Genomic DNA, 15,539 nt, shown 5'->3' on the forward strand with positions numbered 1-15,539 from the left:
CCAGGTTCGCTACAAGGAAGAGTTTGAGAAGAACAAGGGCAAAGGCTTCAGCGTGGTGGCAGACACGCCCGAACTGCAGAGAATCAAGAAGACCCAGGACCAGATCAGTAACGTAAGCTCTCCGCGTGTGCACGCCCACCCCCCACCCCACCTCACCCCACCCCATCCCGTCCCACCCCCAGGAGCAGACGGGGCCAGTCGTGTCTGCTGCTCCTGCCCTCTGAGTGGGCCTGGCTGCTGGGACAGAGGGAAAGCAGGGGTGTGGGGGTTCCAGGTACCCTTTTACTGCGGGTCCCCACTTCCCCCCACCTCTGAGTCCAGAGTGTGCCCCCTTGAAGGGACCGGCGTCTTGCAAGGTTGGTGTGTGTGTGTTCGTGTGTATGGGTGTGTGTGCACCCCTCCACCCCGCCTCCACCCGCCATAACGGCTGCGCTCTGTGCGTCCCGGTGCAGGGATGGAGGCGGATGCTTCATCTCTGCACAAAGGTCAGCACGGGAAGACGGGGAGGGGAGAGCCCAGCCTTTCTGCTCTGGGTGCTGACATTGCAGTCACTTCCGCCCGCCCTCGCCACCTCCTCCACCTCGGCTTGCCCTTCCTTCCTGTGTGAAAACCCCAGCCGGCATTGCCCGCTGCCACCCCCACCCCGGCCCGCCCCGACCTGGGATGCGAGGTCCACAGGACCTGGCTGCGGCGCCCACGCGGTGCACTGGCCGCTGGCACCTTTGACCAGAGGGAAGGCCTGGGTTTCCTGCCTGGCAGACCAGCAAGCTGTGTGGGCTTGGGCGTCTGCGGGCAGGGCACGGAGGGCAGTGCCCCACGCACAGGGACTGGGGGCTGAGGGGCAGGGTGTGGCCATTCAGCCCAGGCAGGAGGCCTTCCACGGTGAAGGTGTGTGGGGAGGGGTGGCGTCTGTCCCAGGACCTGGAGACTAAGGACAAGGCTGAAAGGGGTGGGGGAGGGCGGCAGGCTTCCAGCTAGTCCCCAGTCTCCCCCCTAGGCTTTCCAGCCCCCTACCCGTCTGCAAGGCCTCTTTGGAAAGGCACCCCTAGAGGGTGGCTGAGCCCAGCTGGCTATGGGTCAGCTTTCTGAAGCTGGGAGCAGCCAGGCAGACAGCAGACCAGCCAGGCCTGCAGCTCAGGAATCCGTTTTACCCTGGGACCCGCCAGACACACCTGCAGGTATTTAGAGCGCAAACCGAATGGAAGGCTCTCCCTGGAAGAACGTGTTGGGGCGAGAGCCGTCTATTTTCTGCTCTCTTTTATTCCTGCGGTGGCCAGTCTCGGAGCTGCCGCAGGCTCAGCGCGACCTGGTTGTTGAGCTGTGGTGTGAAAGAGTAGCCTGGGGAAGTGGAGAGCCCCCCTTTGGGCTAGCTAGGCCTCCTTCAGAGGGCTCGGCCCCCTCCACTGCAGTTGCCACTTCATAAATCGGGCCTCCCCTGCCTAGCTGGGTAAAGAAGGCCTGAGCCCCAGGCTGCCCACACTGGAAGGGGAAGTTGTGGCTAAGGTGTGGCTGGTGGATACCAGCTCAAGGTAGCCGTGGGGAATGAGGAAAACCCGGAGAGACCCCGGTCGCTGGAATCTGGACTTTCCAGCCAGTGGCTCTTCCTTGTGAAGATGCTTGCCTTTTGTTGACATTTTGCCCCGACCTGCAGCTCCCCGACCCCCACCCTCCTGCAAATGCACTCAGGCATTTCTCAGCCTTGAGGGGTGGGGTATGGACTGACAAGGAAGTCTGGTCATCTCTGCCTCTCTGTGGAAAGCTTCTGGAAGACTCTGTAACCGGCCCATCCCACGTGCTGGGCTTCCCTCCTTGCTGAAGGGGTTAATACCCTGGGCAGATAACCCTTCACACACACCTGACCGCAGGCTGCAATGAGCTGATTGGCTGAGGTGGGCGAAGTGACTTGAACTTGACCTAGGCCCCCCTTTTGCAGCTTGAGCTGAGGCCCCTGAGATGTGACCACAAGGCTGGGTGGGAGACTTGGTTTTCGTGAAGGCAATTAGGGTCTCTCAAATGCAGACCTCTGAAAAACTCTTGTCAGGGTCACCTGGGGAGTTTGACAAAGCAGACTCACAGCTGTGTGGATTAGCATTTCTGCGCGTGGGACCCAGGAACGGGCGTTAAAACCCACTTCCCGGAATGTAGCCGTGCTCCCTGAGGGTTTACATGTGGAGAGTCCTGGCGTTTGGTCACAACCTCTAATGGCCTGGAATGATGGATGGGAAACCTGAGTTATTTTAAGGAGCCATTGGTGAAAGAGGTCCAGCACTCTCTTATTACACATGGCTTGTGTAAACCGATTGTTTTTTTTTAATGAAATGTAGTGCACATATAGTAACGCCTGTATGCTCACCATGCAGGTAAAGATACAGAGCATACTGGACCAAATGCAGTTTGCAAGGAAACTTTAGGGCAGGAGCCCTGGTGGCATAGTGGTTACACATTGAGCTGTTAACTACAAGGTCAGCAGTTCAAAACCACCAGCTGCTCAAGGATTCTTTGGAAACCCACAGGGGCAGCTCTAAGCCTGCCCTATGGGGTCAGTGTGGATCAGCGTGGACTCTGGCAGGGAGACCTTGGCGAGATGGCAGGTTCCTGCTCCAGACCACTGCAATAGAGCAAGGATGGAAGCACAGTGAGCCAGGTGCTTGCTCCTGTTTTCCCAGTGCATATGAAAGTTATGTTTATACTGTACTCTGGCACTGAGGGTAAGGTGTTGGGGCGCAAATCGCAGAGTTCAGCCCCACCAGCCATTCTGCAGGAGAACAGGGTGGCGAAGAGTCAGATTCGGCTTGAGGGCGGCAGGTTTGGGGTTTGGGGTTTGGTGGTCAGGGCCTACTGCGCGTGCCGAGAGCATGATAGGAAAGTTTGGCAATAACCAGAATGGGGCCCAGGGCTACAAAGGGAGCTCGTGCCATTGGGAAAGAGGGGCCACTAGATTCGTTGGGTGCAGGTCTTGTCACCATCCTTCCGTGTGTGTGTGTGTGTGTGTGTGTGTGTTTAAAGAAAGGCACTCTGAAGTGTGTGAAGGAGCGCACAGTGAGATGTCTTCCTGTCCCAGAGCAGAAGGCAACGGAATGCCGACACCGTGTGAAAAATGTGAGGAATGTCAGAGCAGTGTGTGTGGAAATGGTCAGCTGTGTATGCGTTTACCAAAATCACAATATGGTTTAAAAAGAAAAACATGTAATTTTCCAAGATGGTCTAGTGACCAGTAGTAGTTACGGAGGGTGGTGGGGGCGGGGGGGGGGGGGATAAGCCTGTGGGCCGGGTACCCTGATGAGGGACCACGGAGCTGCTGCTTTGGCTGCTGGGAAAACCTAGAAGGAGCTAAGGTGCTGGTCGACCAACAGGACGCATACACCCCAGTGAAGAGTGTTTGAAAAGGCAAGCCCCTTCTTCAGCCAGGTTTCCGCCGATATCCAAACGCAGAGCCAGGGAAGGAAACCTTCCCAAACGCCAACGCCACTGTAAGCAAGGAAGCAATTGCCGTTCCTTTTTGTGGGATTTTTTTCCCCCCAGCGTTTCCAGACTCAAAACTTAACCCACCAGCTCGTACGGAGTAACACCTAAAACTTGAAACGTACAGTAGCACTAACGTCCGAGGAAAGCGGGGCGGATGCTAGATCAAACCACGCTCCCTGCAGTCTGGTCGTGTGACTGACCCTGTGTGGTACATGCAGAGTCCATGTAGGAAGTCAGAGCAATATACAATCAGTGGGGCCCCGGGGAAGGAGCTTGGGACGGCCCCGCGGCTCGGGGTGCTCCTCACTGCCTCCAGGAGAGCTCGCTTCAAAACAGAGAGGCCTAGTGCTCTCTCTCTCTCTCTCTCTCTCTCTCTCTCTCTCTCTCTCTCTCTCTCTCACACACACACACACACACACACCAATAAAAGTGAAAATTCTTTTCAGATTTCTTTTGGTTATCAAAAACAGATCCTAAAAGTGAAGTGGGGAAGGCAAAATGTGGCTGTCGGCTCTGATAGCTGGCGGAGCTGCTAACTAACCTCAAGGTCAGGGTCCAGGCCCCTCAGCCACTCTGCCCCTGTGTAGACAGCAGTCTGGGAAACCCTACAGAGTAGTTCTGCCCTGTCCTGTAGGGTCGTCAAGTTGAGGGCAGAAGGCTTTGGGGTCAAAAATAATCCGTGTTGACCAATGGAGTCCCTGGGTCGTGTGCTGGGCTCCTCAACCAAGAGGTTGGCAGTTCTAGTCTACCCCAGGCACGTCGGAATAAAGGCCTGGTGCTCCACATCTGCAAAACCAGCGGGTGGAAACCCCAAGGAGTTCAGTTTTACTCCGGCACACATGGGGTTGCTGCGAGTTGGAACATTTTTTCTGTCAATTCTACAGGTTCGAACCTGCCTTCAGATTCCGGGCCTATGGGAGGACATGCTTCAGTCAGTCCTCAGTCATTCCCCAGAGTCAGAAGGCCTGTAGGCAAACTTGTTACTGGGGTCCGGCGCCATGGAGTTGGCCCAGACCCATAGCGACCCCACGCACAACGGAACAAAACCCTGCCCGGTCCTGCACCATCCTCATAATTGCTCCTGCGCCCGAGCCATCGACAGCATGGCTGCAACAATAGGCAAACTTGCTAGATAGCCCTCTAGTGTGACCAGGACAGCATGCGCTTCATGGTTTTAGACCTAAATATTGATCCCTTAGGAGTCCTGGGAGAGGACAAGGCCTGTCCCTTACAGATTGGCGGCCTTAGTAACCTGGCATAGGAGGATCACTCTGAGTTAGAAACGGACTCCGCTGCAGTATTTGACGTGTCCCCAGGCATGGCGGTTTTGGTTGACTTGGTTTTTGAACCTGTGACGATGGTTTTTGTGTCAGTGTTGGACTTAATGTTGCCTGTGGCGGTAGCTCATTCTTTTTCCTTGTTCACTAGTTTTCCATGGCAGGATCGTACCGCATGTTCCGGAGCTCGTGGTACTAGGTGAACTCTGGTTCTCATAGGTGTTTCTCAGTGCTTATGAGGGGAGAATTGCTGGCTGTTAGCCTGGCCATTCCTTTAACTTTACTAGCTGATGTCAAGTTAATCGTCTCCGGAGAGGCTGGACTAATTTACCCTCCTACCACCACGGCTCCCCAACCTCAGACTTGGTAATTTTAGCCATTTCGATCGCCAGATGGTATCCTGTGATGTGTTCGTTTGCATTTCTCTGATTACTAATGAAACGGAGCCCAGATTTAAATTTGTTTTAAAAATAAAAATGTGCGTCTCTAAATGGGGAGCAGTACTGCATGTAACAACTGGATGCCAACGGAGCTGCCATTTGCTCACCTCCTGAGCGTCTTTCCCCGCCAGCACGTGGGGCATAAACTGCCATCCAGTGGATTCGAACTCGGAGCATCCCGTAGGGATTGCCCCTGTGGGTTTCTGAGAATGGAACGCTCTCAGAGTAGGAAGCTCCGTCTTCTGGTTTTGAACTGCTGACCTTAGTGTATCAGCCCAGTGGATGACCGATTAAGCCACTAGGGCACCTTCCAAATGAAGCCATTGCTCGAGAAAGCAGAGCCTGGCTAGTGAGGGAGGTGATGATTCTGGGCAGAGCCCGGCCCTGGTGAGCTGTGATGAGGAATCATGTGGGCAGCCCCGGGCAGAGGCTGAGCTCTGTTCTCTGCGGGGCAGTGGGGGCAGCGCTGGACTGGCAGGGAAGGTTCAGTTTCTCTCGCCTTGTTAAAGACCCTCACCCGGTTGTCCTGGAGTTACGCCAGACTGACCTTGGGTTCCTGGGCCTCAGTCTGCTCCTGTCACCTGTGGGCCCCCAAGCCCACGTGTACTCGGACCGCATGGGCAGGTGATGGTGGGATGGGGACTGTGGATAAATGGAGGCTCTCTGGTACTCCGGGGCATCGTGGCCCTCCTGCAGGGCTCAGCCAGGCCCTGAGCATCTGGAAAATGCTTCTCCTGATGTTCACACTCCTGAACGTGTGCACCGAAGGTGGGTCCACAAAGTCTGACCACATTTCCTCCTCCGATGGCGAGGGGAGGGCGAGAAGCTATGAGGATTAGCACCACAGCCTGTCACTCCATTGACCCCGGCTTTCTAGGGTCCGCGTGCTTGGTTTCCTCCTCAAATGAGGGTGATCCTTCTTATGAGTACAAGGGAGCACTTTTTTTAATGCTTTATTTTATTTTAAAAATCATTTTATTGGGGCCTTGTACAACTCTCATCACAATCCATCCATCCAGCCATTGTATCAAGCACATTTGTACATTGTTGCCATCAGTCTCAAAACATTTGCTTTCCACTTGAGCCCTTGGTATCAGCTTCTCATTTTCCCCCTCCCTCTCCCCACCCCTCTCCCTCATGAACCCTTGATAATTTATAAATTATTATTTTTGTCATGTCTTACACTGTCTGATGTCTCCTTTCACCCACTTTTCTGTTGTCCAGGGAGGGGGTTAATGTAGATCCTTGTAATCAGTTCCCCCTTCGACCCCACCCTCCCTCCACCTTCCAAGTATCTCCACTGTCACCACTGGTCCTGAGGGGTCACCTGTCCTGGATTCCCAAAGGAACACTTTTCATATTTGTCCTGGAACAAGGAGAACTGGCCTGGGGTTGCCCTGCTCCAAGCCCGCTCAGCAGGAGGCCTGTTAGGCTGTGGACTTTGTCCCCCGTCCCCTGCCTCCGCTGTTGAGTAAGGAAAGCTCTGCCTGGGAAGCGTGTCACTTCTGAGCCTCTTCGTCCTCTGTAAAGTGGGGGTTAAAGGCTTCACGCCTACTTCCTTTGGGGTGGAAGGGGCGGGACCGTCATGAGCAGCAGAGTGCAGGCTGACCTCGGGGTCCTCCACTCAAACCCACTGGCTGCTCCCTTAGAGAGGCACAGCCCCTGAAGCCCTGTAGGGGGTCGCTGTGAGTGGGGCCTGGCCGGTGGCAGCGAGATTGATGATTAGGGTTTCTCATGGGCATCCTGGAGGAGTCAATCCGGGGTTCCCTGAGTGAAGAACCCTGCTTGGGAAGGGTGACAAAGGTGGCCACAGGGGGTGCATGCATGTCGCTTGTGTTTAGGCTGATCGGCAACCCCACCCGGCCCCCGTCAGGTCAGCTGGCCCTCATTTTATATGTTTGGATTTTTTTTTATGGTGAGTTGGGTGAAGGTCCCGTCCAGCATGCCCCCGGACTACCGTTCCCTCAGTTGTCAACACCGCGTAGCCCACTTCCTCCCAGAGCATCCGGTTTCCCCTCCTCCTCCTCCTCCTCCTCCTCCTCCTCCTCCTTTTCTCCTGACCCTGCTGACTTTGGGCCTTGGGTAAATGCTGACTTTTGAGCCCACATGGTTGATCATTCTGGGGGGGGTGCCCCTCCTGAGCTAACTCCAGAGTTAGTGCTCCCCGCATAGTGATCTTTGTTTGGATGGCAGTTGAGGGGGGTGGGGTGTATGTGTGTGTGTGTGTGTGTGTGTGTGTGTGTGTGGTGTCCACACCTGAAGGGGCACTCAGGGTCACAGTCTGGGGCCAGAGGGACTGTGGAAGAAGCCCAGGCTTCCCTTCCCCACTTGCAATCAGCAGTCGAGTTTGCTGGGTTCTTCCAGCTGAGGAGCCTGGAGACCGCGTGGCAGCAGGTGGCCCCTCAGCGGGGTTTTTTTTTTTCATGATCCAAGTGAGTTTTATGAGAGTTAGAAGAAGTTTCAGGTTTACATGGCACCCATAAGACTCCTCCCGAACATGAAGCCTGGCTGGAAGCTGCTCGGTGTCATGCAGAAAAAATCCCTCAGCAGGTTTTTGCAGATGAGGAAACAGGCCCTGAGCAGAAGGGACTCTCGCCCGAGGTCATGGGCATCAGCTGGGGGTCCTCTTGACCTGTGGGCTGAAGCATGAGTCTGGGGCCAGCGAGTTGGGTGCACCCTGTGACGGTGGCATCGGTCTGCTGGTAAGGGTCTTGCTTCCTAGTGGGCCTGTACCCGAATCCGGGAGGAAAAACCAGGACCCCACCTGCCCTCGTCCTCGGGGCTCCTGTCACCTCACCACCAACTGTGCAGACACCCAGAGAGGAGGGGCTTTGACTCTGGGCAGCGGCGGCCACCATAGGAACACCTGCCCTGTAAGGCACAGGGAGCAACGTCCTCCCTGCTCCCGTGCGCCAGCGGTCCGGCCTCTGCTGGTGAACATAGTTCACACGGGAAGCCGACCTTTGCCCCCTCCCCCCAGGACAAAAGTCGGAAGGGCAGATTTGCCTTCTAAACCTAGGAAGTGACAGGAACTAGGAAGATGGGCCTCGGGAGGGGAGGCGTGTCCCCTTCCCTGCTGTCCCTCCCTGAGTGGGGCTGGACAGTTGTCTTTTATTCTTGTGAGGAGCTGAGAGTAGACCCTGGGGCCCTTCTCAGTGGGCATGGGTGTTGGGGTGTGGCTGGGTATCAGATTGGTCAGGAGTGTCTGTCTCTCCCCCAGGAATAGGCTTCCCACCAGGTCTTACACCCTATGAGGGCAGGTCCCTGCCTGGACATGAAGGGAAAGGGCAGGGACAGGAGGGGTCTGGTCCTGATCCTGCCTCTAGACCAACCCCTTCCCCAGCTCTGTCCTGGGCCGGGCCATTTAGCCAGCAGGTGTGCCCCATCGGCCAGGGTCTGCTCCTGTGGCCCAGCTGTTAGTGCCCAGGCCCTGCCCGGCCAGGCGTTTGCTCTGGCCCTCCTTGACCAGGGGATGCCAAGGGGCGGGGGGAGCCCACAGTGTCAGGGCGGATGGCCAAGGGACCTGCCTGGGCAGTGGGCGGACAGCACTACTGTGGTCAGGCGGTGGCCAGAGCTTCTGGGGATGCACAGTCACTGGTTCCTTCTGCTCCCAGAGGCTCACCCTCCTCCTCTGCCTGCCCCTCCCCACCACCTTGTCTACTGGCACCATTGTGGTGACAGGAAGTGACAAGGGAGGCCTGCAGGCAGGGGCTCCGCCTCTGCCCTGCCTGTTACAGGACTCCTGTGTGCCTCTCTCTGTGAGGTTGGGGAGGAAGTGGGACTGAGATTAACAGGCAGACGAGCTCCCCCGCCCCTCCTCCCCCTGCCCCACAAGCTTTTTAAAGCCCTTCATAGATACCGTATAAAAGTGACAATGTGTGAGATAATGCTCTCAAATAATCTGCAATAAGAGGATGAAGGTCAATGGGTGGACAGGCTTTTTCCATGAAGAGACTAAAGAAGCCTTGTGGTCTCTGAGGCCAGCATTTGACTGTCCTGGAAGAGCAGGGGGGTGTACAGGCACATGAATGGATGTGGCTGTGCTCCCATAAAACTGCCCTTAAACCATGGTCACCCAGTCAGTCACACTCCTGGCGACACCATCGGACAGAGCAGGGCTCCTCTGCAGGGTCTCTGTTTCCAACTTTAACATCTTTCTGGGGACAAGCAGCCTAATTTTCCTCCACAGCCTAGCTTGTAGGTTTGAACCGTCACCTTGCACTTGGCAGCCTGACCCTTAACCCACTCTGCCACCAGGGCTCCTCGAGAATCTTCTTGTAGACACTGAGAGTTGAATGTCAGACGTTTCACTTGTCACAGAATATTATTATTTTCCTCTAACGCCGAAAAACGTCGACATGACTGGTGTTAGTCTGGGTAGACTAGAGAAACAAAATTCATAAACACCCATATTTTATAAGGAAGAATTTTATATAAAGGGTAATTGTACGTTATGCACGCCAACCCAGTCCAGTCCAAGCCCACAAGTCCAACATTAGCCCATATGTCCGACACTGATCTACAGAGTCCTCCTCAATCTCACAAAGCACACACAATGACGCCAACTGAGGGAGGAAAGTCAATCAGTGAGCATGGAAGCATCTCGGCACTGGCAGGAGTCTCCACTCGGCTTCTCCAGCACCCAGGGCTGCATCGGGGCCGGGCTAAGGCTCACAGGAAGTGAGCCTTGCCAGCTGAGGCAGAGAACTAGCTAAAGCAGCCACACACTGGTCCAACCATCAGAGAACAAGAGACCAGAAAGGGGAGGCTCCCCGAGCCGTTTCTCTCTCCACCCATCAATTAATCCCACATGTGTTCATTGGCCAGGTTGGCACAATAAACCTGAACTATCTCATGGCTCTTAGCTCATGGGCCTTCTACAAAGAGACCTTGGAACAGATTTGGCCCATGGACTTCTGCTCTGGATCACTGGTGGCATCTAGGTGTTGGTGTTGGGCTGCTAGCCACAAGGTCATTAGTTCCAGCCACCAGCCTCTCTGTGGGAGATAGATGAGACTTTCACTCGCAGAGGAGTTACTGTCTGGGAAACCCACAGGGCCAGTTCCCCGCCTCCTTCAGGGTCGCCGAGTCAGCGTTGACTCGATGTCAGTGAGTCTGGGTTTTCAGCCTTGGTTGTATAGCTTCTGTGAAACCTGCGCCCCGGCAGGCAGCCCAGGTGGTTCACACGGAATCAGTCTCTAGGTGAGTCTTTGAGGACCCAGCTCTGGAGGGCCTCCAGGGTACTGGTCTGTTCAGGCCACTCTGCAGCAGTGCCGGGGCACCATGCCCTGGAAGGCGCTGAAGGTCACAAAACCAGGCTCCTTCACCACCTTCCAGGGCCCGCTGCCCAGTGGTGGACACTGGTCACTACAGATGTGAGGTCCCGAATTCAGTGAGCTCTCCCAGGCCAAACCCCCGGTGGGAGTCTCCCTGCTGGGACAGAAGGGCCCCGGGGGGGTTTGTGCTGGGATCGTTTACCCGGGACCTTCTGCCCTTGTAGATCAAGTACCACGAGGAGTTTGAGAAGAGCCGCATGGGCCCCAGTGGGGGTGAGGGCACGGAGCCCGAGCGCAGGGACTCCCAGGACAGCGGCAGCTACCGGCGGCCCCAGGAGCAGCAGCTGCCACAGCACATTCCGACCAGCGCCCCAGGTGAGGGTCACAGGGGTGGCCAGAGAGAAGCCCTGTCCACAGACAGATGGGATGGTTGCTCCCGAACCTCCAGGTCTGGCTGCGGGCGCCCTCCCCGCCTTGCCCCACTCCCCCAGATGTCCCTTTGGAATGGATGGGACACCATGCTTGCTGGAGAATCGGTGACCCTCTGCAAATGTGCACACCTAGTTGTACACAGAAGCCTGTGGGCAAGGGGTGGTAGATAGGTCACAGGTGAGGGGTGTGGGATGGGAGGTGGGCTTTGCCGAGGGAGGGTGGGCAGGGCGGTCTCTGGAAGCCTGTCTGCTCCTCGTGCAGTGTACCACCAGCCACAGCAGCCGCCCATGGCCCAGTCCTACGGTGGCTACAAGGAACCTGCAGCCCCAGTCTCCGTACAGCGCAGCGCCCCAGGCGGGGGCGGGGTGAGTGCCAGCCCAGAGGGGGAGGGATCCTGGAGGCCCCAGGCGGGTGGGCCTGAGGAAAGACACCCCCCCCTAGACATAGCTCATGGGACCCCACCCAGGAGGCCTGGCTTCACCTGACTGAACCTTGGCCCGATTGCGATCTCCTGGTGATAGGAGTCTCCCCATTCTGGCTGAGATGAAGGTGACGTAGTGCTCAGGGAGATTGGGGTTCTGAGTTCCAACTTGGGATATGTATGCCTTAGCTACGGGTTGGTGTCTCATCTATAAGGTGAGGCCTGTGGGCGCCCAAATCCGCCCTGCCCCAGTCCCAACAGTGGAGGAGGACTTAGCTCACACAGACCCAGGGCCCGCTGCGGGTACAACAAAGGCGGGGGGACATCAGGTTGACGCCCGCCTCCGAGACCGCTGATGGAGTCCAGGCGCTGTGCATAGGTTTGGGCTTTGGCAGGTAGAGCCTGCTAGTGAATACTTATTGTGCCACCTGGGCATGTATCTCCCCAAAAAATGTCTTTGCCTGGAGCTGGGTAGAGAAGCCCCCCGACTCACCGCAGCTTCGAGAGGAACATGCTGGTGCTTAACCGTAATCCAGACAGCAACTGAGAGGGCGTGTAAAGATCCACGTGGTGCCCGGCATCGTGCCCCCGAGCCTGACTGCCCTGGTGTTGGGCAGCACCTGCCGTGGTCTCAGTGCCCAGCCCTTGGCTTCCTTGCTGGGTGTCAATTCCAATGATGCTTAGCGACACCTTATAGGACAGGGTTCAGGGGCCCCAGCCTGACCAGAGCAGGTCACTGGTCTTTATTCTCCCGGAGCTGCTGCTGGGATCAAAGTTCTCCGACCGTGAGCTTAACCACACACCAGTGGGGTGCTTCTTGGCTCCTTCAGATTGTTCCCAGAACGCAAGATAGAGCGTTAGGTCCTAATAAATGGTTCTGTGGGCTGACTGTGCTCCGCTTCCCCCCCACCCCGCCGCCCCAGAAGCGGTACCGCGCCGTGTACGACTACAGTGCGGCCGATGAGGACGAGGTCTCCTTCCAAGACGGGGACACCATCATCAACGTGCAGCAGATCGACGACGGCTGGATGTACGGGACCGTGGAGCGCACCGGCGACACGGGCATGCTGCCGGCTAACTACGTGGAGGCCATCTGAGCCCGGCCGGCCGGTGGCACCCCTGCCCCACCCTCCCATCTTCAGCGCATTCCACAACATCGCATCTGTCCTGAGGCCGCTCTCCGTCCCGTCTGTCCGCCAGTCCCTCGGAAGTCTGTTTGTTTTGGGTTTTTTCAGTCTGCGACAGCTTCTTTCTCCCACCTCCTTCCCAGCTTCTCTTGCCAACTGCAGTCTCGCTCCGCCGCCCTCGCGGGCTCCATCCTCTGGCCGGGGTCCCCCTTGACCATCCTCCGGGCTTTCTCTCTGTGGAGGGCAGGCGTCGCCTGTAGGGCTGGGCGGCAAGCCTCGGCCCCTGCCCCCAGCCTCCGCTGTCCACCCCCTGGCACACCCAAACATTGCGGGACCAAGCTGAGTCCCCGGATCCCCATCGTGGGGAGTGGGGTCCGGCCCCGGGGGCAGGCGCAGGGCTGCCGTTGTGTAGTGAGCTGTGTGCTGGGCTTTTCCTCTGCCTCTCGATGAGAGGGCTGCTGGGGGAACCCCAGGGCTTCCTCCTGGCCCTCTCCCCTCCCTCTCTCAAGGACAATAAAAGGGGGAGTAAAGCCCCGGAGTTGAAGTTCATCAACATTCCCCCCCTCTACACACACGTGGTCTTTTCACTGTGATTTCTGCCCTCCTGCCCATGCAGACCTGGCGTAGGCCAAGAGCAGGCATGGCTCCTGTTCTTGCCTTTCGTGATGTTGGGAGAGCTGCGAGGGAGGAGGGGCACAGGGGGTCCCCTCCCACAGCGCTTGTCCCTCCTCAGCCCCCCAGGCTTCGGGGTCCCTCTGCTCCTGCGTCTCCCCCTGTGATCTGGCTCAGGTGGGCTGCTCCTCCGGACCCCTCATGGGAAGATGCCTTCCATAGCCTTCCCTCACACCGGGCCCAAAGCCAAATGGGCAAAGCCAGCAGGAACCTGCGTGTCTCCGGGGCGTGGCATGCGTGGAAGAGGGAGCGTGCGTGTGTGTGTGTGTGTGTGTGTTCACGCAGGTGGTACCTGTGAGTATTCCTGGAACCATCTTCCACTGATGTTTTCTTCCGAACCCTCAGTGGGAGCAGAGGGCCCTGGTTCCTTCTGTGTTGAGTTGAACTCCTTCCCTTTCCTCTTGGGCACCTCCCTCTGGGGTCTCTCCCCTCAGGCCCCCCTCCCCTTGGAGCAGAGGGAGGGGTCCCAGGGCTACATAACTGGAAGCATGGGGTCCTGGAGGGGAAGGAAGTGGCGGTGCTATTTCCAGGTTCCTACCCTCCGCTCATTGGCAGCTGTGTCGCCCTTGCCTGGCTGTATTCATCTCCGGGCATTCCTGCCACCGGTCCACGCTCCCTCCCCCCACACTGTCATCTCCCTGATAGCCCAGCCGGGTCCCACAGTGGGCAGTTTGTCCCTTTGTGTACTTGGTCCCTGCAGGTCTTGGGAGGTGGGGACCTGAACATGCAGTGGAGCATGTTCAACCAAGCCGTCACGGGTGGCTTTATCAACTGCTTGTTCGCTGATTTGGGAGATTTTTTTCCCCTCAAATCTGCTGGGTGAGGAAGGGACTGCCTGGGGGAGCAGCCCCTGCCTGAGGTGGGAGGTGAGAGCAGGAGGGGTGCCTTGTATTTGGGGCAGTTTGGGAACGAGGGAAGCAGAGAGGCCCTGACCTGTGGGGAAGTGGTCGCGGGAGCCTTGGGGAAGGCAGATCCAGTCCATTGCTTCTTGATCCTAAAGCACAACGTAGGTTCTGGGACCAAAGGTCAGGGCCACATTTGTCAGGAGCACCTGAGGTTGGAAGGGTAGGGATTTGGGGAGGGGCTCTATCTTCCCTCACAAGGGAGGACTTGGAGGACAGGAAACACCACAAAATTTACCTTCCGAAACAAGTCAAGGCCAGGCAGCTTCTGGAATCTTGCTGGCCTGCCCTTGTACTCCCTCTACCTTAAAAACAGGATGTTTTCTTATACACACCCCAGAAAGAGGAGGGGTCATCCACAGGTGCTGAGGGACCCAGGGGCTGCTGGGAGTCCTTGCTCCTTTCCAGAACGTTCCATCCCCAAAAGCACAGAGGCCTGAGACCTGGGCTGAGTCCCTGTTCTGTTCTGACAGTACACCGAGGTCTTTTGGTCAATTTCACCCCAGGAGAGAAGGTACATCAAAGCTAGGATGTGACTGTCATGTCAGTGGACCAATAAGAAAATCCAAGAAACCCAATGGGGGCGAGGTGAGTTCTCCCAGCACGGCTCCCAGTTCCCTCCCTCGCGTCCTCCAGGGAAAATGGCTGTATGGCTTAATTTCTGCCTTTTCCCTTCACATGCACTTTTGGACCCCCCCCCACCTTTTTTTTCAATAGCTGGAAGAAAAAACAAACACAACTACCACACCACAAACCTGTATTTAAAACAGAAATGACCATATGGAATTTGCCTCTGTCCGAACATTTCATCTGTGTGTGCGTACGTGTGCGTGCACACGCGTGACGCTGTCCATTCATCTTTTTATAAGGGATTGTTGTCTTTGGTTGGTTCCCCCCCCCCCAACCTCCCTATGGGCTTGTCTTTGGGATCACATCTCTCTGGCCTGTTTATTCTGAACACTTGACTTGAACCACAAGTGAATCTTTCTCCTGGTGACTCAAATAAAAATATAATTTTTACCTGCTGACTTGGCTTCCTCTCTGGCTCTTGAAATGCTGGGGGGGGGGAGGTGCTGGAGTCTTATTGGCTTGGGGGCATTGGCCAGTTTCCCGCCGGGGTGCCCTGCTGCCCCTCAGAAGGAAGGATGACTGCTAGGATGGGGGCCTGAGAGAGGAACAGCTTGCCTGGTTTCCGGCTGAGCCTGTGGCCCCTAATTTTGTCTTTGGGAACTCTGGGCCCAGAAGCCTGCTCCTGGCACCGCCTGTTCATCCTGCATCCTTTCGGGCTCAGTTGGGGAATACTCCCACTGCCTCGACTGCTGCCCCAAATACTCCTGAGGACCTGGTAGTTGGCCACTGTGTTAGAAGGGTTGACTAGATAAACAGATTCAGAGACACTCTGTGTGTGTGTGTGTGAGAACTTTATATCAAAGAGCAATTGTACATTAAGAAAACATCCCAGCCTAGTTCCAGATCAAGTCCATAAGGCTGGTATAAACCCATTACTGTTACTAGTCTATAAAATTC

The 15,539-nt window shown here is 56.5% G+C and overlaps 1 protein-coding gene across 1 annotated transcript in view; it reads left to right on the forward strand.

Moving 5' to 3' along the window:
- LASP1 (LIM and SH3 protein 1) overlaps positions 1-15,040 on the forward strand; it is a 38,175-nt gene extending 23,135 nt beyond the window's left edge. The window contains exons 4-7 of the mRNA XM_075561747.1: positions 5-112; positions 10,683-10,833; positions 11,152-11,255; positions 12,235-15,040. Coding sequence (XP_075417862.1) covers positions 5-112; positions 10,683-10,833; positions 11,152-11,255; positions 12,235-12,408 — 537 coding nt within the window. The 3' untranslated portion in view covers positions 12,409-15,040. The remainder of the gene's footprint in view (positions 1-4; positions 113-10,682; positions 10,834-11,151; positions 11,256-12,234) is intronic.
- Positions 15,041-15,539: the final 499 nt, after the last annotated feature.

Source organism: Tenrec ecaudatus, chromosome 10 (assembly GCF_050624435.1).
Source record: "Tenrec ecaudatus isolate mTenEca1 chromosome 10, mTenEca1.hap1, whole genome shotgun sequence".
Classification (NCBI taxonomy): Eukaryota; Metazoa; Chordata; class Mammalia; order Afrosoricida; family Tenrecidae; genus Tenrec; species Tenrec ecaudatus.